Source organism: Dermacentor albipictus, chromosome 6 (assembly GCF_038994185.2).
Source record: "Dermacentor albipictus isolate Rhodes 1998 colony chromosome 6, USDA_Dalb.pri_finalv2, whole genome shotgun sequence".
Taxonomy (NCBI): Eukaryota; Metazoa; Arthropoda; class Arachnida; order Ixodida; family Ixodidae; genus Dermacentor; species Dermacentor albipictus.
In genome coordinates this window covers 95,031,691-95,054,564 of record NC_091826.1, presented here as the reverse complement: position 1 = coordinate 95,054,564, position 22,874 = coordinate 95,031,691, and the positions used below count along the sequence as shown (strand labels likewise).

The following is a 22,874-nucleotide window of genomic DNA, read 5'->3' as shown; positions in this document are numbered from 1 at the left end:
AAATGATAAATCGGCGACTCATCCATTTCCTTGAACAAAACAAAATGCTTGATCCCTTTCAGTGTGGCTTCCGAGAAGGGCGCTGCACAACCGACCATCTTGTACGTATTGAAGGACATATTCGTGACGCGTTTGTACACAAACAGTTCTTCTTATCGATATTCCTCGATATGGAGAAGGCGTACGATACGACCTGGCGCTATGGAATCTTGAGAGATTTGTCAGAAATGGGCATTCATGGTAATATGCTAAACGTAATAAAAAGCTACCTGTCCAATCGTACCTTCCGGGTGAAAGTAGGCAATGTGCTGTCACGTCCTTTTGCACAAGAAACCGGTGTACCGCAGGGTGGCGTGCTCAGTTGCACACTCTTTATTGTTAAGATGACAACACTTCGTGCTTCCTTACCACCCGCCATCTTTTACTCTGTCTACGTGGACGACATTCAAATAGGTTTCAAATCCTGTAACCTCGCAGTGTGCGAAAGACAGGTACAGCATGGTTTGAACAAGGTGTCAGGGTGGGCAGAGAAAAATGGATTCAAAATCAATCCCCATAAGAGTTCTTGTGTTTTGTTTAGAAGGAAGAGAGGCCTGGTTCCGGATCCCTGCTTAGAAGTGTGTGGACAACAGATACCTGTAAACAAAGAACACAAATTTCTAGGTGTCATACTTGACTGCAGACTCACTTTCATCCCCCACATTAAACATCTTAAAGAAAAATGTCTGAAAACAATGAACATAATGAAACTTCTATCCCAGACTACGTGGGGTAGTGACAGGAAGTGTTTAATGAATCTATATAAAAGCCTCATTCGATCGCGACTAGACTATGGTGCCGTCATTTATCACTCTGCCGCCCCGAGCTCACTAAAGATGCTAGACCCTGTTCACCATCTGGGTATCCGTTTAGCCACAGGAGCTTTCAGAACGAGTCCCGTACAAAGTTTATATGCAGAATCGAATGAGTGGTCACTTCATATCCAGAGAACATACATCAGCCAAACATATTTTTTGAAAGTCCACTCTAATCCCGAACATCTCTGTTTTAACACCATTAATGATATGACATATGCTACACTATTTCGTAATCGTCCTTCCGTAAGACAGCCTTTCTCGCTGCGTGTGATGGAGCTTAGTCATGAAATGCATATTCCACCCCTCGAACTTCGCCTAATGCATCCAGCCAAGCTGCTACCTCCTTGGGAGTGGCAGCTGATACAATGCGATACATCTTTCATGGAAGTTACAAAAAACGCTCCAGAGATTGAAATCAAGATGCATTTCCGGGAACTCCAGCACAAATACTCCTGCACGGAGTACTACACAGACGCATCGAAGTCACACGACGGGGTGTCTTATGCAGCCGTCGGTCCATCCTTCTCGGAATCCGACGTACTGCACCCGGAAACCAGTATCTTTACGGCTGAGGCCTACGCACTGCTGTCGGCCGTAAAGCATATAAATAAATCACAATTCCAGAAATCAGTTATATATACGGACTCCCTTAGTGTTGTGAAGGCCTTGATGGCATTCTCTAACCACAAAAATCCGGTAATTAACGAACTTTATTCTGCTCTGTGTAAAGCGTATATAGGTAATCAGCATGTCATCATATGCTGGGTGCCAGGTCATAGGGGCATCGAAGGTAACGTTCTTGCGGACCAGATGGCCACGTCAGTTGCATCGCATGCAGTTAATCCTACTGCTTCGGTCCCTGTCACAGACCTGAAGCCTTTGTTAAGAAGGAAACTACGAAGCCACTGGCAACGCATGTGGGACGAAGAAATAAATAATAAACTCCATGTAATAAAGCCACAATTAGGTTTCTGGCCTCCTGTAACCAAATCCCGTCGGACAGATGTCCTATTCTGCCGTCTAAGAATAGGTCACACTTTTGGCACACATAACTTTTTACTCACGGGAAACGAGCCTCCAACCTGTGGTAGATGCGGGGAGAGGCTGACCGTTCTCCACGTCCTACTGGAGTGTCGGGAAGCCGAATATGAAAGAAAAAAACATTTTCTCTTAGCATACCGCCACCACATCCCCCTTCATCCTGTTATGTTACTTGGTCCAGAACCACTGTTTGACACCAACGCCGTCCTAGGTTTTTTGAAAGATGTCGTGTTGCATGTTATTAGCCCCACACGTTCGTAGCGCTTCCTCTCTCCAGAGGATGCCGCTGCGATAGTTATTTTTAATAGCACATGCCTCTAGGTCCTTGTGGTTCAAGGGCTCTGGCGAGGCAGTAGTGCTGTAAGCAATTTAACATCTCGCATATTTTAAACATTGCATCAATCTTTTACGATGGATTTTAAAGTTCATAGTATTCGTCATCAGTCATCGCCATAATTTTATAGCACGTAGATTTTACGCACTTTACAGCGACTATTTTTAGGCCACTTTAGAGCCAAGTCACATCTTCCATAATACAACCATAACACTACCACCAGTCATGGCGCTCTTTGGCCAAACCTGGCCCTTGCGCCACAAAACAACACACATCAATCAATCAATCAAATACGTTTCCGACGACCACCGTGACTGGGACCGGGCTCTACCTTACATTACCTTTGCATACAACTCTTCCCGACTCGAAAGTGCTGGCTTTTCTCCGTTTTACCTCTTGTATGACCGCGAACCAACGCTACCACTGGACACTGTGCTTCCGTACGCCACAGCTTCAACTAGCGATTATGCCCGTGATGCAATCGCCCATGCTGACCACGCTCGCCAACTTGCGCGCGCCCGTCTAGTAGTGTCTGAAGACAAGCAGAAGCAACGCTACGACCTCCGTCACCGTGATTTCCATTTTGTGTCCGGCAGTCTCGTGTTGCTTTGGTCACTTTCGCGTAAAGTTGGCCTATGTGAAAAACTCGTTTCTTGTTACACAGGTCCATATCGCGTGCTTCGCAAAGTCTATGAAATTGTTCTAGCCACGCCCACTACGTCCTCCGCTGTGACAACCAGTGACATCGTCCACTTCACCCGACTCAAGCCCTACAACTCTCCACGCGCCTTGGATATTTAACAGCATCGTGACGGTGCCTTTGCCACTGCGAGTGGGGGGGGGGAGGGGGGTGGTAGTATTACGATATCATCGACGATGCTCAAGCAACGAGCCGCCGCGAGAAGGACGATGAAGTTCGTCGGTGCGCTTGGCGCGAGCGAGTGTCGGCCTGGCTGCCTGGCTCCAGTGTAAATAGCCTGTAAATAGCCTCTTCTGTCTGTGTCTTTCCACACGCACCAATATCAAGAATTTAGACTACACCAATTTCAAGGAAAGAGCGTTTGGTTGCTTTCCATGGTTTGCATTAAAGACATTACGAAGGAACTTTTGGGGGGAAATATGGTGTAGTAGTACTCGAGATGAAACATTATGTAGGCAAATATGGTCGCCTAAACAATGTCATATTGGAAAGCAGGAAGGAGCAGGGAAACACAAGACCAGGAGCCAGAGGTAAAAGGGTGCTTGCTAGCCATACACCATGATTATCAACATTAACCAATACAGGCAGAAAAATTACTACATTTTTTAATGGACCCTAGGGAAAGTAACTAATGCAGAAATGACGTGCGGCAAACGCGGAACGTTGCTTCTTTAATTTATGGGTAGTAAAATTGCATGTCATCAAGAAGCTTCGGACAACATATATTATTATGGAGCGCCGTATACTGGAACAGAAAGTGTAATTTTACACATTTTGAATATTTAATTGTGAGTTTAGGTATATTTTAGAGGGCTGGCTAACGGTTACCGGAAGGGTGTTCGAAAATATTTATTCTGGAAGCATACACTTAGGTGAGAATTAAAGTTTTATGTCCCACCGCACACTGCAGAAGCATACTCCAGTAGTGGAAAACACACAGTAGAATAAAATTTCAGAAAGCCAAGAGGGGAGTGGGGGTGATCAGATATACGACAAACAATACCAAGAGCGCGAAGGGCACGCTGTTCCGAATATTTTACGTGTGACGAGAAGCTTAGCGTTTTGTCGAATTACACACCAAGGCGTTTCATCTCATCAACCCTGAGCAGTGGAACACGACAAAAGGTTGAGGAAAATCTCACATGGGGTTTTTCGCGTATAACAACAATATATTTTTGGAAGCACTTACTAGGAGCTTACTGTCTCTGTACCAGTTTGAAAGCAAAAAAAAAAGCATTTCTCGAGGTCAATGCAGTCATCACTTTTGATAGCGTTAACCATCTTTAAGTGGTCAGCACATATGAGGAATGAAGAGTGCTCAATTGCTCACGTAGTCGTTTAAGAACAGTAGGAATAGATAAGGGCCGTGAAAAGATCATGGAGGAACCTTGCTTGTGATCTCTTAGCCAAGAGGTCTCTCGATTAATGCCAATGAAGCACTACCTAATGCTTAGGTAATCTGATACTAGGGCAGTTATGGAATAAGGTATGTCCATTTGCATGAGGTTTGTAATGAACAGCTCTTCAGAATCTACATCAAATGCTCTACATAGGTAAAAATAAACGGCGTCCAACTTGCTCCTACTATGTATCACAATGGAAGCATCGGTGATAATGCTTGCAAGTTTGTAGTTGTGAAACATCCTGGCACAAAGCGATGCTGTTGATGTAGAAGATGCGCTTAGCATGAATATAAAGCGTGGAATGAAATCGAATATCGAGCGTTTTTCACGCAGCGTGGAGGATAGCTATAGGATGGTGGTTACTAAGGCACTTACAGCACCCGATTTGCGTACGCGCACTACCCATGCCACTCTCGGATATTCAAGAAACGTACGAGGATTTAGGGAACTGTTATATATGCTTGTGAGAAAAGAGACAAGTATGCTTCCATGCATCTTATAGAGTGCGCAGGGATACCGTCAGCGCCAGAAGAATCGCATGGTTTGAGGTGCTTCATATATTTTAAAGGAATGTCTTTATCGGCTCATAGCGTACCCACAGTGCCGAATTGTTAAGGAAGGTTACTTTTGGTTGAAGTGTCTTTAAAACTAAATGCATAATATAAATGTTCTGCACGGGCATCAGCAGTGTTGGAGACAAAACCGACATTTCCTTCGAGGCACACATCTTCAGCGTTCTTTTTACAACAGCCAAGACCGCACGCACCTCGACAAATATTGTGAATTACGTGTCATAATGGCTTCGATACGTTCACTGAGGTCGAACTGACCAAAGTTGTATGAATTTAATGGTATTTTTATTTACTGGTATTATTTAAACTTTGTTTACTTACCATGCCCAGAAACAACCCTATTGGCTGAGGGGGGGGGACACTCATATTAAAAACAATAACAATGAAAATCTGCCTGCGAATATATGTAGAATGAATAAATGAATGAATAGAATGAATAAAACGCACCATTGTGCAGAGTACTTACCAGGCGCCAGCAAATACTATAGAAAAAGAGGAGAAAGGTAGTTTACCAACGTGTGAAATATGACACATAGTAAAGCACAATGTAATAATAATCGACCAATCCATAAATAACTAAATAATAAATCATCCATTCATTCATATAGCGTACCTAGCAACAAACCTTAGGACCGAATGCTGACACGCCCATGAAAAACAAAAATATAATGGACTGCATGCGAATAAATGTACAGAAAACAATGAGCACAATTTTAAAAGAAAAACAGTGTACACACAAAAAGTGCAAGGCAAGCATTATGAAAAAAGGAGGAGCAGGTCAGTTAAACTGCGAAACTGCGAGATGTGCGAAACGTGCGAGATGTGTTAGATGTGCGTGGTGTTGGGCATCTAAGCATGAAATCGCAGAATCGGGTCCCGGCCACAGTGGCCGCATTTCTATGTGGGCGAAATGCGAAAAGAACCGTGTAACTTAGGTTTACTTGCACGTTAAAGAACCCCAAGTGGTCCTAATTTCCGGACTCCACCACAACGGCGTTCTTCCTAATGGGACCGTAGTTTTGGCACGTAAAACCACGTAATTTTATTTGTTTCTAACCTAGGCCTACGTATAGCTCCGTATTTTGTGGATGGTTGAGTGTTGGTCATGACAGGCAAGAAGATGCAAACGTGTATATTCGCCGTTGAGCTTGCGCGGTAATGGAAACATGATATAACTCACGACTTTCACATTGGTGAGGGTACCGTGAAGGAAATTGTGAGAAAACAAAGTCAGCACGATTACGTTGTCATCGTTGTAAGGGCGACGGCAATACCCCAACAGTGATTGAACAAGGTGGAGTGCCTGTGTTAGCAATGTTGGAATGGCATATGCACAGATATGTTTTCTGGGCCCAATCTATAATGTGACTGTCTGATCTTCAATTGGTAATCCAGACGGTCGATCCGTATTCGGGCTGAGGAAAGCAGGCAGTTGTGTGCAACTTTAGGAACGGTGTAGGTGAATTTAACTACATCTGTAGTCTGCAAGTAGACACAAGCAAGGGAATATGACATTGTAACGCCGTTTAGAAGTATCAGAAACGTCTAAAGTATTGTTATCCGGTTTATCTCGTTTTCAGCATTAACTTAGAGCACAATGAAAAACCACATATGTAAGCGCTGCAATAACATGTTGAAAAAGAGGGGCACATTAATTGCTGAATTTGGAGGAGTGTAAACGATGCTTGTGACTTCGACCATGTAAATCACAATATCGCATGTTTTATGTAGGTGTGTACGTTATCTACGTTCAACTGAATCATTTAATCGCAAATATTAGCTGTGGTCAAGCGCATACATCAGTGGCCCTTATTGCATGCTCCCATTAGAAAAGGCCCCTTGCGAGGGCGCATCTTTTCAACAGTGTTGACTGAAGCTCTCTTGCATTTCAGCCTACGCCTTCGTCAATGAATGGGCCCGTTACCGGTATGGTGTGTTTTATGAGTATGGGCGCTTGGGACACAAGACGTACCCAATGTCCTACTGCCCGTGTTGCAATAAGGTGAGATCCCAGCATTTGGTTCTTCGTTGTAGCGCAATGCTATGCTTCAGTATTAAGTCACATATTATGTATAGAAATGAGACGACCTACCCAAATATTAGTTACCTTTGTATAAAAGCGTGTACTGGCGCAATATCGATTCACTGACTCCCAATGAAATTCCCTCTGACAATTGACATAGATTTATTCTTAATCGCAACGCAAACCATCCAGGTCAATCTCATGCATACTGATCCATGGCCTCCAATGCTGGACTTTTCTTCGTGAAGCTTACAGAAAATTGCGCAACTAACTGACTCATTGCAACCGCCACTAAACTGTCGCGCATGGCTTTATCAAGCTTGAAACAGCACCGCATATTATGCAGTTTAAACAGCGCCTAAAAAGATAGAGTAGGGGTCAAGCGCTGACTGCCAAGGCCTGTATAGAAGGCCGCACAAATATATGCCACTCGCAGCAGGGTGAAAGACAGAAAGGAAGAAAGGGAAGGCGATTAACCACGAACAAACTCTTGCTGGGCATGAGCCACTAGCGTAAAGCTACACAAATTTTAAATACAAAATGCGACACAATCGAAACAGAATAACTTTTAAGAAATTTGAGTTCCTTATCGCGAAGAGACGAAGAAGGGGACGCTTACGCAAGTGGCTCCTGACTGACATATTAAAAAGGCCCCAAAGATTTCCGTAACACTCTTATCGCCGTACTTTCTCGGCACACGTGCGTCTTCTAGGCGGGGGGAACAGCCACACTAGATTACTACCTAGATTACTAGATAGCAAGATTACGAGGTAGCTAGATTACTACCAGTCTTGATCTTCACACTGCAAGCTATGATAGCATTTCTAAGCTCGACCATAGTTCTCTGTGAAGCATGCGCGAAGTGGCGCGCCTTTACTCCAGCTCCGAAGTCGTTTGCAGAACGTGGAAGCTGCAGGATGCCTTGTCCAATGTGAAGACCGAATGCCGCTGGAGAACTCTTTATCAATGCCACGTCCTTTATTCAGCGGCTGCGGATTTCGTGCTATGAAGTGCATGAGCAAATGTGATATCGCTGTAACGTATCACACGACAAGTTAAAATTAAACTCTCTGATACTGTCATTATTCAGACAGTTAATCCTGGAACTATATTCATTTGCGCGAGACCATTGCGCATTTGTATACGCATCGTATGTTCAGAAGTGCTGCAAACAACATGTGAGATGAAGTAGAGTTTTCTTGTCGCACGTTTGTCGCGCTGGAGAGCGGTCTCCTCATATTCCATTACTTCAGTGAGAAATCCGTGGCACCGTGATTGGAGGAAATGGCACGCTATCCCAAATCTCGTCAGGTCTAATGTCACGTAGACCCAAGGGCTTTTTTTCTGCTAAGCGCCATTAGCGATCATTGGTGGCGCTAACGTGTCTGTGATTTTTATTGTGCTACCACTTTATGCCTTGTTTTTCTTCCAGGAAGTGGTACGTTGGAACTCGTGCTCGGATAGGATTCAGCATCGGATTCTAAATGAAGATATGTGCACATTTTACGACCACTGTTATGCCACTGAAAATTGCGTCGTCGTGGCAACTCAACCAGAACATGACCCCGTTAAATCGTCGATCATGTACCTGCCACGTCTCGAGAATGTAAGTTTTCTGTAGTTAGTTCTATCAGGTATGTAGCTTTGATAACAGCCCTAATGATCGACGGAACGTTTGACAGAGCATGCTGTTTGCCTCCTGAAAAATAAACAGAAGACGGCTCCTATCATTTTTGTGTTTCTTATTTTGCCTTTTGAGAACTTCGCATACAGCCAGAATGCTTGCAATGTGTAAAAACAACTTCTAATATGTGTTTAAGACAATTATTGATACCGCACGAAATGCCTAATATGTTTAGTGTTTGCGCATCGTGTCGCGTGTACGTGTGAAAGGCCGGTCCCGCTGTGCTTTTGTCTGTGCGGTGCAATGTAGGAGCCCATGTTACCAGCCGCTGCGAATAAGCTCTCTCGTAAGCGCACTGCGTCACTGGTGATAAGAATTCACTGACGATTCCGAAACACCCTAATGTGAAAAGTGAGCGTTGCTCTATACGTGTTTTTATTTCCCAACACGCTGGCTGGCGCGGATAATGTCTTGTGCAGCACTTTGCAAACGGAACAAAGTGTGGAGCGACTGCCTCACTAATAGGGAGATCACGTGAAGCAGCGCGTGGATAACGCGTGCGCGCAATGCATAGCGGCCGCCGCAGAGAGATATTCCAGGTGGCGTGCGCTACTCTGGCGTCATTTCGTAGGAATAGTCACCGCAGTGCGCGACCTGCATGGCGCCTTTGACGGTTTCACCATACCCTCTTCCTTCTCTTACTGACGCATGATTCTGCTACCCCCTCCTCCGTCGCTTTCGTCCTCGCGCTCTCTTCGCTCTCTCCGCTTTTATGCGACGCATATTACGAGAGCTCAACCCAGCTCCTCAGGCGCGGCGGTGTTGCCTTCAGTACCACATGACACCGTGACGTCACGACAGAGGAGAAACGGGGCTCCAACTCGCGCCGTCACTCGCGGCGTCGCCTTCAAGGCTGACCACGTGACACCTTGACGTCACGGCAGAGGAGAAACGGGGCTCTAACCCGCGCCGTCGCTCGCGGCGTCGCGGCGGTATATAAGCAGCTGCGCTTGCCTCTGCTAGACACTCACGAGGTGAAATGCCTCCTGAAGACAGAGCTGCTCGTTGGAATAAGAAGCGAAGGTTGCGGCGTGCTACAGAGACTGTTTCTAGGTGGCTTTGCTACGGCGCAGCGACTACGCGCCCCGCATCGGACGCGGTGAGCGTCGAGCAACGCAGCGTTCGGCGCGACAACGAATTGTGCGCCTGAGCAAGCGCCGCACGCCTGAGCCGACGCCGACGACACCGGCTTTTCTGCGACACGAGCTCCTTAACGCTGTCGGGTTAAAATAAAGGCTAGTATGCTTCGCATCCTGGGCTTAACCTTAGCTAAGCCACACCAATTTTTATGCGAAGCATATTACGAGAGCTCAACCCAGCTCCTCAGGCGCGGCGGTGTCGCCATGAAACCACGTGACACCGTGACGTCACGACAGAGGAGAAGTGGCTTTGGCTCAACTCTTGCAAGACGGGCTGGGTGGGAATCGAACCAGGGTCTCCGGAGTGTGGGACGGAGACGCTACCACTGAGCCACGAGTACGATGCTTCAAAGTGGTACAAAAGCGCCTCTAGTGAATGCGGTGTTACCTTAGAAACGAGCTGTTTCTAAGGCGTGCGTCTCTTGCTCAGGCGCACATTTCGTTGCCGCGCCGAACGCTGCTTTGCTCGATGCTCACCGCGTCCAATGCGGGGCGCGTAGTCGCTGCCCTGTAGCCCATTGTCTTACACCCCTTGGCGGGTCGACGGGAACGCTGTCGCGTTCCACTCTTGAAGGCGAAGCAGTAATGCATGAGTTGTTTCTTCGTCTAGCGGAACCAAATATAGCCAAGCAACAGCAGTTCACCAGGCTAAACAGTGGTTCAACAACTAAAATAAAGGCTAGTATGCTTCGCATCCTGGGCTTAACCTTACCTAAGCCACAGCCATTTTTCATCTGCTTTTTGAATCGCATTCGTATTTCATCTGCTGCGTTCGTTCGCTCGGTTACACCGGGAACGTCGACACTAGACACGGGAAGGGGCGCAGAAGAACTGCGCTCCAAAAACGAAATTGGTGGGAACTCCCTGAACGGAACTGTGTATAATATCCGGAGCATTATATGGCGTTCGGTGTAGTGCGGAATGTGTTATTTAGTGCTAAGATGCATGTGAGGGTTATGCTGATGTTGTATACGGTATTTATATATGCGTGACGAGTACGAGCAGTTACGCATATATAGACATTGCAAAAAGCAATATTATGATACCATCAGCAGATGCTCGAGAAACGGGCCGCAGCAAAAATACGATGAGGTGTCTGCACTCTTGGCCCGAGCTTGTGTCTGCCTGGCGATCTCGTTACAGTCTATACACAACGTAAATAGCCTCTTTCGTTTGTGTCTTTCCACGCATAGCTTCACCAAGCTCCGCAGCGGCCGGTACATAGAGCTTGTTTTTATAAGCTTTTGAAGAAAGTCACTTTAAACCTTCCATTACTGGCGCACTCTTCATCTTGCTCACCCTGCACTTGTTCACCCGTTCCACGTGTTTCAACAGTGAAATACCTCGGCGTTTTCCTCGACAGTGACTTTACATGGAATATGCACCTGGCCCATATATGCTCAAGATTACGTGCAGTTTCAGGTACATTATACAATATCAGATATTACATGCCACTCTCCGTTCGTAAAATGTTTTTGCAAGCTTTAGGTTACGGTGTGCTTCGCAATGGGATTACGGTGTACGGTCACTGCGCGATTCGATGGAAAAATAGAGTCAACTCTATCCTTCGATCTATTCTGAAAATTATTGGTTATGATTTAGGTTTAACCACCGGCACCGACCTTTTCAAAGCCTTAAGGTTGCCAGATTTTAACGCCCTCCTAACGTAAACGGCCATACTGAGGCATTTCTGGTCGCACAAATACAAGGTAGAATATGTACCTGCTCGTTGTCTGCGGCGGAAAGACCGTTTTCGGGTGCCTCGCAGATCTACCAAGTACGGTCAGCGCACTCGTCATTACTTCAACTCTTCCTCTCTCAATAAACTACCAGCAAGTGCCTTTCCCGCGATATCCAAATCTAAATTAAAACGAATTCTTTCTCGCATTAAACTCTAATCCTATAAACGGTCGGTTCTTTTCAGTGCATTGAAACCCTACATAACTTTAGGGTACTGGAGCAAATACGTCTATTTATTTGTTTCATTATACACCTACTGATGTGTGTGAATTCAGCGTGTAAAGAGTACATTTGTTTTGCTTCAATGCCCTGCTCCCTGCTGATCTCATATGTATATTCCTGTCTCTTTTTTTGGTTCATATTTCGATTGTTTTTGGTTGGCTGTTGTCAATAGGATAATTGATAGTTTTAAGTGATATACAAACGCCTGATGTATGTTTTCTTCCTCTGTATAAAGAATGCTGGGTTATGTTACTTTTCAGCGCAGGATACGCAGTTTGTTTTCATTTTTGCCTCCTATATACTGTTTGTGTTTCTCTTCTGTGTCCGTGCCTATTAACAATGTTTCTGCATATCTTGTGTTATCCGTGATATTACATTGTGTTAAACGCTGTCTGTCGGTTGTGCCCCTCAAGTCCAATGCGGCTTTGGCAGGCCTATTATGTATTAGTGTTGGCGGAATTCCTGTGTCAATAAATTATTATTATTATTATTATTATTATTATTATTATTATTATTATTGTTGTTGTTGTTGTTGTTGTTGTTGTTGTTGTTGTTGTTGTAGCCATGGCTCCCGGTGAAGAGCCGCATCAGCAACGGTTGTGGGTCGTGACACTGCTCTGATCGTGACGATTACCCACTGTCCCAACCCTGATGTGGCCTGAAGTGGCACTACCTTTAGGATAGATCAAGATCTATGACTGTGTCAAGCTATTAACAGGTCAGACCCAACAATTATGTTCGCCAATGTTACCTTTTATCTCAGCGGCACCCTACGCGTGTGGCTCCGAACGTATAAATACGATGTCACCAGCTGGGACATTTGGAATGAAAAGCTACACGAACTGTTCAGCGACACCTTTGAGTGCAAGGCTGCCGCGAAGGCTGTGTTTTATGTATGTGCTTACGTCATGCATATTCAAATGAATGATTTTGTCACAAAATGCACCTGTGGCCATGCGCGAACCCCAGTAGCGCTCATTGCATACTTTCACTAGAAAAAGCCCCTCGCAAAGCCGCATATTTTTAACAGTGCTGACTCAAACGTTTTTTGCACTTCAGCCTACGCCTTCGCGAATGAATAGGCCCATTTCGGCTACGGTGTGTTATGTGAGTAAGGGCGCTTGGGACACAAGACGCACCCATTGTCCTACTGCCTGTGTTGCAAAAAGGTGGGATCCCACCATTTGATTAGAGAGTTGATGAATGGAGGGTGGCATAGTTCCCTATGCCATCCACCATGAACCCATTGCCGGTGATGCCCCAGCTCTGACCCTTGGCTAGGGTTGCTCACAATCACCTCGTAGCCTCCAGTCTCGTTTGCCCGCACCCGTGGCTAACTTCGCTGCCTATCGCCGCCCCCCCCCCCCCCCAGCCGGAAAACAAGGCACTGCAGCTTCTGAAGTTGAAGCTGTGTTGCCGACCCTGTCCTCGAATCCTCTGCTCACATTCCCTGCGAATTAAAACCTTCTTGACGTTGTCATTGACGGCTATCCTGTGAATGCATTTATCGATAGAGGAACCCATATTTCTATGAAAAGCGCTATCTTCCGACGACGACTTAGAAAGCTCCTCGCTTCAGCGTCGGCAAGAGTTGTCCCCGTTGCCGATGGTCATACTGCCCCTATCGCTTGTATGCACATGTTACGTATCAACATCACGGGCACCTAAACTCCTGCCCTCTTCACCGTGATTGCCCATTGCCCCACGACCTATTTCTCGGACACGATTTTCTCTACGCGCATTCCACTCTTATTGACTGCTCTTCCATGCATTACCCTTCGCCTTGAGTCGCTGAATTTCGCAGAACTTTCTAACCCACCCCGTGCCGCTTGCGCCCCACCGGCTTAGCCGCCTGTCACCAAAGTCGTTAGATTGCATTCAATTCTCGTCTTACCCACCTGCTCCTGACGGGGAGTACCTCTCCCCTCTTTTTCCCGGAATCATAATGCAGTGTGACATTACCGTGCACCACAGTATTCTGGCTGTTACTCTTAACCGCGGGCTCGCATTCATATTTTTACCTTTGGATGAGCAAACCAAAGTCTACCACAATGTATTTGCCTTACCAACACTGATTATCTCGGTGACCATCAAGTGACGACTTTTTCAACTGATGTTTCTTTCGAGCTTAGCAGGCCCCTCACGCCAGCCTCGGCGTCCCATCATAAGAATAAGGTTGTGGCGGGCCCGTGCTTTACGCAGGCTGAAAGCCTTGCGAAATTTATTTGTCCCAATGAGCCAGTTTCGACTTCACGATCGCCCTTTAATATTGTACTCAAGGTCAAGCACAGCATTCATAGTGGCGATGCAACGCCTATTGACCGATGGCCATATCGAGTTTCTGCGTCGGAACGCCGCGTAATTCAAAGTGAAGTGAACAAAATGCTCGATAGAAGTATAATTGGCCCTTCTTCCAGTTCCTGGGCGTCACCTGTGGTGTAGGTTAAGAAGAAGGATGGCACGTGCTGCTTCTGTGTAGACTACCGTCATCTGTGTAAAATTACTAAGATATTGTCACAGTCGGTAATGTGGAAAGAAGACGACGCTGATGGTGGTCTTAGAGACGACGAAGACTTTACCTTCATCGCTGCTCTACGCTTGTTGGCCCACACTTCCACAGTAAAAGCAGATGGGTCTATCGTCATGGGTGCGCCATTCGGCCGGGTTGCGATAGCTCGGATATGGACCATATTGGCTCCGCTGAACAGGGGCAGAGGCAGCAGACGAAGCAAACAAAGTCAGGACGGCTGGCGGAGCAGATGGATGGAAGACCTACACTGGCAAGTTCTTGGCGAATGACCGACTGAATGAGGGACACAAGCGGCCGGGAATCGTCAAAGCACTGCGTGACTGGCGTGGAAGGAGACGCTGCTTCGATTTCTCGCCGAACGATACGGACGACGTTATCGCTGGAGGTGGACTCACGCGGTGGACAAATGTCTTCGCACGTCGGCGAAGCAGCGGTATTAGGGAGACGAGTAAACTGTCGAACTATGCGGCGACTCTTCGCGTCTTCAAAGCGGCGACATTCATGAATTATCTCATTGACCGTTGTGATGTTCTTATAAACAAGCAGGTTAAACGCGTCGTCCGCGATGCCCTTTAAGACGTGGCTGACCTTGTCTGCCTCTGCCATATTGGTATCTACTTTGCGGCAAAGAGCGAGGACGTCCTGGATATACGCCACGTAAGATTCAGTGGATGTCTGTACGCGGGTCCCAAGGTCCTTCTTCGCAGCACGTTGGCGGCCGACGGGTTTGCCGAACAAATCTCTAAGCTTCTGTTTACACTGGTCCCAACTCGTAATCTCTTCTTCATGTGTTTCGAACCAGACCCGTGCTGTTTTCTTGAGGTAGAATATTATATTAGCCAGCATAAGGGTGTGATCCCACCTGTTGTGTGCGCTGTCCCGTTCATAATTCTGTAACAAGTCGTCAACGTCCACGTTGTCAATCCCGGAAAACATGCCTGGGTCGCGAGGCTGGGCCAGGATGACCGTCGGTGGCGACGCCGGGGCCACGGTTGAACTCTCTCCTTCAGATGACATGGCGGCCAGGTTACGTCCGCTGCGGAGCTCCGTCTTGCTCAAGGGATTACGCCGCACGTCCACCAATGATGTTACGGGAAGGAAGAAGCGTTCGTCTATTTACAAGTGGCTTTTAATGGCTGAGCCAACAAGCGTAGAGCAGCGATGAAGGTAAACTCTTCTTCGTCGTCTCCAAGACCACCATCAGCGTCGTCTTCTTTCCACATTACCGACTATGACAATATGTACACGCTCCTACGTGTAGACGGCGCCCTTGACTTCCGCCACGTTTACAGCTATTTCTCTTCCATTTATCTTCGACGTGGATAGTGGTATATTGCTGTTGACGATATGGACCGAGAAAAAAAGACACGTTCATAACGCCCGATTCCCTATAACAATTTATGGCCTTGCACTTTGGGTGATGCAATACTCCGGCCACCTTTGAGCGTCTAGGGGACACCTTGCTCTGAGGTTTTGAATGCTCCATATAAGTCTGCTACTTCGACGACGTCATCATCTCGCAACGTTCGACACTCATATTGAGCGTCTAACAACTATACTTCATTCTTTTTTCCAAAGGCGAAGCTCAACTTACCCCGTGAAAATGTCGTTTTGGCCTCCATCAATTTACTGGCCTGGGGAATGTCGTCGGCGCTTATGGTGTACAGCCTTATTACGACAAAACTAGTGGTGTCCGACATTTTCGGGTTCCGAAGAGAACCACATACTTTCCAAGATTTGTAGGGCTAGGATTGCCCTTTCGCCGTTTTCCGGCAATTGCTAGACCCCTCACTTGTGAACAAAGGCGTACAGTTCTCATGGAGTACTTCAGAAGCCGCTGCGTTCTGTCGTCTCACAACTCTCCTCACCTCAACACCCATCCTTGCCCACTTCGACCCTGACGCCCCTAAAAATAACGCGTAGTTGCTAGCGGCCATGCCATAGGTGACGCCCAACTCCAGCGTTAGCAGCACCAGGGTCGCGTTATTGCTTATGCAAGCCGCCTGCTGTGACCGTCGGAGCATAACTATTTGATTACGGAAGGGGAGTGCCTTGCTTTTGTCTTGGCAGTTTCGAAGTTCCGCCAATACCTTCGCGGTCATCCTTTCTGCGTAGTTACTGACCATCAAGCTCTCTGATGGCTCCCATTCCTAAGGGATCCTACAAGCCGGCTTGGTCGATGCACTTTGAGGATCAAAGCATTTTCATATTCTGTGGTTTACAAGTCTGGCCGCCTACACTGAAACGCTGTCAGCTTGTCGCGTTACCTTGGTGACGAATCTGACCCCTGAAATACCGACAGGGCTGTTAGCGTTTTCTCAATTTGACAATTTCTTGATATCGCCGACTAGCAACGTTTTGACGCCCACATAAAAGCACTGTTCGACTGTTTTGAAAGTTCTCTGGCCGATACTACTGCACATCTATCCGTGCTCCGCGACGGTACTCAGTACAGTCGTAATCTCCATCCGGACGGATCTGAGTTTCTACTTTCAATACCTAAACACCACCGCTCTACCGCTCTGGAAGAGCTTCACGACGCAGCAGCGACGGGACGCGTCGGCGTATCTCAAACTTACGATTTAGTACACCTCCGTTTTTTTGTCCAGGCCTCCCCCGTTACGTAAGACGGTCTGTCACCGCTTGCGACGTATTCCAACGACTCAAAAGCAGTTCCAGCTACACACTGGTCACCTGTAGCCATTCCATATAACCACCGAGTCATTCGGTCGTGTCGGCTTCTATTTTCTCGGTTCCTATGCGGAATCTATACATCAGGAAACAAGTGGGTTGTGGTCGCTGCGGACTTGTCGACACCAGGTTGAGCACTTCCTGCTGTACGATATCGTTTGATGCGTGGGGCTTTGGCCCAAATGATCACATTCGCCGCGGTGTGTATCTCTCCGAAGCCACTGAAGACGCCATGCGTGTCTGCTCTACACAAGATGAACTTATCAAGTACTGAGTACTGCAATTGAACCCTTGCAGACATACTATCGAAGTACATTTCTGCCGACCACCGTGACTGGGACGTTGGTCCTCCTTCCATTACCTTCGCTACAACTGTTTCCATGTCGAAGCTGCTGCACCCATTGTATAGTTTACGACGATCATAACCCACGTAGCGATTGGTACACTGCGTCCGGCCACAACAGCTTCAGCTAGCGATTATGCCCCTTGTGTACATTGCTAGACGGAAATGCGCAAGAGGGGAGCAAGGTGTGCGCGCCGTGTGTGTATGTGCAAACACACACACACACACACACATATATATATATATATATATACATATATATGTGAGGGCCCTCCCACATCTCAGTAAGGTGCCTGGTGGTGGTCTCGTGCTGACGATGCCCTCTCGGTGAGCGCATATTTCCCCCCTCATCTTTTAAGAGGTCTAATACTTACAAGCATTGGTCTCGCAAACCATATTTATTTCAAGGGAATTTTCCATGTCTCCATAATTTCTCTCGTCGTATTCGAGTGCTGATTGCCGTGTTATAGTTTGTTACCGAAGCTTTCCCCTCAAGTCTAAATATTTTAAGGCAGTTTGCCGTGTGCGTAACATGGCCACGCACGCTTATATCGCCTTAAACTGGCTCTTTTAACTACTACACACAGAGACAAAGCAACAGCGCGCGCATTAGATCCCATAGATGAGATGAATATTTAGTATTATTATTAGGGTTATAATTATATTCGAATGCTGATTGCTGTGCTATCGTTTGTTAACGAAGATTTCCCTCAAGCCTAACTATTTTGAGGCAGTTTTTCGTGTGCGTCTCATAGCCACGCACGCTTATATCGCCTTCCGTTTCTCTACCACGGGTGTGCTTTAAAACCACGGCGCTGCAATTTTGCTTTCCTTTCCTTCATTCTTGTCCGCCCTTAAACTGGCTCTCTTCACTACTACACGCAGAGACAAAGCAACAACGCGCGCATTAGATTTTTTATTCATTTATTTATTTATCACAGTACCCACAGCGCCAGTTTGGCATTACAGTGGGGGGGAGAAGTACATATATCATTGACAAACAGCAGTTGATATAGAATACATGAAAAAAATACATGAAAAAAAAGATACAGATCAGGGCACATCGCCGTCACAACAAAAAGAAGAAACAAAGAAGCAGAGCATAACCGTACATGTGCGAAGTGAAACAAAGCGGTTCTGTTGACGCAAGCACTAAGTACAGAAAAAAAATGCAAGTCATATGGCTGAGGCAAAGGCATCATTTGAAGTTAGCGATACAACATCGCTGGGCAACCTGTTCCACTCACTGACCGTCTTAGGGAAAATGACATCTTAAAAAGCTCCGCTCTGCATCTATACTCTTTAATCTTAAGTGGGTGATCGCGCCTGCCAGAAGTGTACTCCTGTGGCCTTATGTAGCTACCACGATTGAGGCCGGTTTTAGAATGATATATATTGTGCAAAAATTTTAATCTGAATGTTTTTCTACAATTTTGAAGTGTATTCCAGCCTAATGTTTCCTTTGTTTGGGATACGCTAAAATACCGAGTATAATTTTGTACCACGAAACGGGCTGCTAAGCTTTGTACTCTTTCTAGTTTCTTTATGTCTGTCGCAGTCCAAGGGTCCCAAATAGTACAAGCATATTCCAGTATTGGTCTTATGTTCTTATTGGTCTTATAAATATTCATCCCATAGATGAGATGAATATTTACAATTATTATTAGGGTTTTAATTATATTCGAGTGCTGATTGCTCTGCTATCGTGTGCGTATCATAGCCACGCACGCTTATATCGCCTTCCGTTTCTCTACCACGGGAGCGCTTTAAAACCACGGCGCTGCAATTTTGCTTTCCTTTCCTTGATTCTTCTCCGACCTTAAACTGGCTCTCTTCACTAATACACGCAGAGACAAAGCAACAACGCGCGCATGCGATCCCATAGATGAGATGAATACATATATACAGAAAATTATCAGTCATAGCTCTCGTAGTATAGCCTTCTGGGCCGTTTCCTTTCTTTTTTTTTGTTCTTGCGAAAGTAGTCCTAGTAGGGTTATTATAATTACACAAAGGTATTCCGCCCTCGTCAGCAGCAGTCCTTGAGATAGCTATTCTGTCTGCTAGCTCCCCACGCTATGCGTGCCGCCCTCGCACCTTTTTAAGCTTTTCCTAGACGCTAGAGCTATACTATTGTGTCCGCGCAACCTTGAGCGATCGGAAAGCGCGTTTCCCCCTCTTGGCCGGCGGAGAAGGGAGGCTTCGTTCCGGCCGCGAAGCCCCCCCACATCTCAGTAAGGTGCCTGGTGGTGGTCTCGTGCTGACGATGCCCTCTCGGTGAGCGCATATTTCCCCCCCTCATCTTTTAAGAGGTTCAATACTTACAAGCATTGGTCTCGCAAACCATATTTATTTGAAGGGAATTTTCCATGTCTAAATAATTTCTCTCGTCGTATTCGAGTGCTGATTGCCGTGTTATAGTTTGCTACCGAAGCTTTCCCCTCAAGTCTAAATATTTTAAGGCAGTTTGCCGTGTGCGTATCATGGCCACGCACGCTTATATCACCTTAAACTGGCTCTTTTAACTACTACACGCAGAAACAAAGCAACAGCGCGCGCATTAGATTCCATAGATGAGATGAATATTTACAGTTATTATTAGGGTTTTAATTATATTCGAGTGCTGATTGCTTTGCTATCGTGTGCGTATCATAGCCACGCACGCTTATATCGCCTTCCGTTTCTCTACCATGGGTGCGCTTTAATACCACGGCGCTGCAGTTTTGCTTTCCTTTCCTTGATTCTTCTCCGCCCTTAAACTGGCTCTCTTCACTAATACACGCAGAGACAAAGCAACAACGCGCGCATGCGATCCCATAGATGAGATGAATACATATATATATAGAAAATTATCAGTCATAGCTCTCGTAGTATAGCCTTCTGGGCCGTTTGCTTTCTTTTTTTGTTCTTTCGAAAGTAGTCCTATTAGGGTTATTATAATTACACGAACGTATTTCGCCCTCGTCAGCAGCAGTCCTTGAGATAGCTATTCTGTCGGCTAGCTCCCCACGCTATGCGTGCCGCCCTCGCACCTTTTTAAGCTTTTCCTAGGCGCTAGAGCTATACTATTGTGTCCGCGCAACCTTGAGCGATCGGAAAGCGCGTTTCCCCCTCTTGGCCGGCGGAGAAGGGAGGCTTCGTTCCGGCCGCGAAGCCGCCCCCCACATCTCAGTATGGTGCCTGGTGGTGGTCTCGTGCTGACGATGCCCTCTCGTTGAGCGCATATTTCCCCCTCCTCTTCCCCCCCCCTTTTCCCACAAATCGACTGACGCGGACATCAGTCCCTTTCCACGTAAGTATGAGGCTCGGAGCAGGAGCTATGGCGCTTGAAAGTAACCTGGGGCCTGACGAGCCAACCGACTGAGCTATCTTTCCGGGCAACATCCAAGGGTCATGAGTTCAAATCACCTGTCATGTTCCTTTTTTTCCCCTTTTTTTTCTATTTTTTTCTTTCTTTTTAATGTATTTTCCTTTATTTTATGACTGTACGGGAACCCTCTTAAATAAATATACATCCTCAATCAGGTGTGACGACACATGTGCAAGTCATAAATACCAGGTTCTCTAGTCGAGTGCCATCCGTGCGGTATTACCGATCTCAGATTGGTCAACCTTGACTGATCAAATAGGGCACCAGTGTGGGTTAAATGAGGCGCACAACTCCTGCGGGACCCGCCGTGGTTGCCCAGTGGCTATGGTGTTAGGCTGCTGAGCACGAGGGCGCGGGATCGGATCCCGGCCACGGCGGCCGCATTTCGATGGGGGCGAAATGCGAAAACGCCCGAGTACTTAGAATTAGGTGCACGTCAAAGAACCCCTGGTGGTCGAAATTTCCGGAGTCCCCCACTATGGCGTGCCGTATGATCAGAAAGTGGTTTTGTCACGTAAAACCCCATAATTTAAATTTTTTAATTTACCTACTGCAGGGACGGTAGAGTATCTGTCTCCCGTGCAAGAGGACCGTGGTTCAAATCCCGGTGCCGCGCTATTCTCCGCCGGAAAATACAAAAAAAAACCGTGTGTTGAGAAAATTGCTCAAACAGGCCTGGAGTGCGGCCTGATCCCGGCGACCAGAACCGGTAACGCACTCTCTCACCAGAGCAGGATTGGCAACCCTGGTGCTGTACTTGGCCACAACCTCCCATATGAATACAACAATCAAACCCCGGCCCTCAGTCCCCCGCAGCTGCGAATGAACTGACCATGGCGGCGGTCAGATCTGTGACGCTGCAGAGGGTGCTAAGAATACCTGGCTCCGGACAGGCCGCCATTGGAATCTGAACCTGGCAACGTTTAACGTTAGAACGTTATCTAGTGAGGCGAGTCTAGCAGTGTTATTGGAGGAATTAGAGGGTAGTAAATGGGATATAATAGGGCTCAGTGAGGTTAGGAGGACAAAAGAAGCATATACAGTGCTAAAAAGCGGGCACGTACTGTGCTACCGGGGCTTAGCTGAGAGACGAGAACTAGGAGTCGGATTCTTGATTAATAAGGAAATAGCTGGTAACATACAGGAATTCTATAGCATTAACGAGAGGGTGGCAGGTCTTGTTCTGAAACTTAATAAGAGGTACAAATTGATGGTGGTACAAGTCTATGCCCCTATATGCAGTCATGATGACCAGGAAGTCGAAAGCTTTTATGAAGACGTGGAATTGGCGATGGGTAAAGTAAAAACAAAATACACTATACTGATGGGCTACTTCAATGCAAGGGTAGGCAAGAAGCAGGCTGGAGACAAGTCAGTGGGGGAATATGGCATAGGCTCTAGGAATAGCAGAGGAGAGTTATTAGTAGAGTTTGCAGAACAGAATAATATGCGGATAATGAATACCTTTTTCCGCAGGCGGGTTAGTCGAAAGTGGACGTGGAGGAGCCCGAATGGCGAGACTAGAAATGAAATCGACTTCATACTTTGCGCGAACCCTGTCATCATACAAGATGTAGACGTGCTCGGCAAGGTACGCTGCAGTGACCATAGGATGGTAAGAACTCGAATTAGCCTAGACTTGAGGAGGCAACGGGAGAAACTGGTACACAAGAGGCCAATCAATGAGTTAGCGGTAAGAGGGAAACTAGAGGAATTCCGCATCAAGCTACAGAACAGGTATTCGGCTTTAACTCAGGAAGAGGATCTTAGTGTTGAAGCAATGAACGACAATCTCATGGGCATCATTAAGGAGTGCGCAATAGAAGTCGGTGGTAACGCCGTTAGACAGGAAACCAGTAAGCTATCGCAGGAGACAAAAGATCTGATCAAGAAACGCCAATGTATGGAAGCCTCTAACCCTGCAGCTAGAATAGAACTGGCAGAACTGTCTAAGTTAATCAACAAGCGTAAGACAGCGGACATCCGGAACTATAATTTGGATGGAATTGAACAGGCTCTCAGGAACGGAGGAAGCCTAAAAACAGTGAAGAAGAAACTAGGAATAGGCAAGAATCAGATGTGTGCGTTGAGTGACAAAGCCGGCAATATCGTTACTAATATGGATGAGATAATTCAAGTGGCTGAGGAGTTCTACAGACATTTATATAGTACCAGTGGCACCCACGACGATTGTGGAAGATAAAATAGCCTAGAGGAATTCGAAA

At 46.6% G+C, this 22,874-nt stretch overlaps 1 protein-coding gene across 1 annotated transcript in view; it reads left to right on the top strand.

The window, feature by feature from the left end:
* The window catches only part of LOC139061294 (calcium-activated chloride channel regulator 1-like), a 180,727-nt gene that overhangs the window by 22,117 nt on the left and 135,736 nt on the right, over positions 1–22,874 (top strand). The window contains exons 2-3 of the mRNA XM_070541067.1: positions 6,800–6,909; positions 8,363–8,536. Of these exons, the coding sequence (XP_070397168.1) occupies positions 6,883–6,909; positions 8,363–8,536 (201 nt within the window). The 5' untranslated portion in view covers positions 6,800–6,882. The remainder of the gene's footprint in view (positions 1–6,799; positions 6,910–8,362; positions 8,537–22,874) is intronic.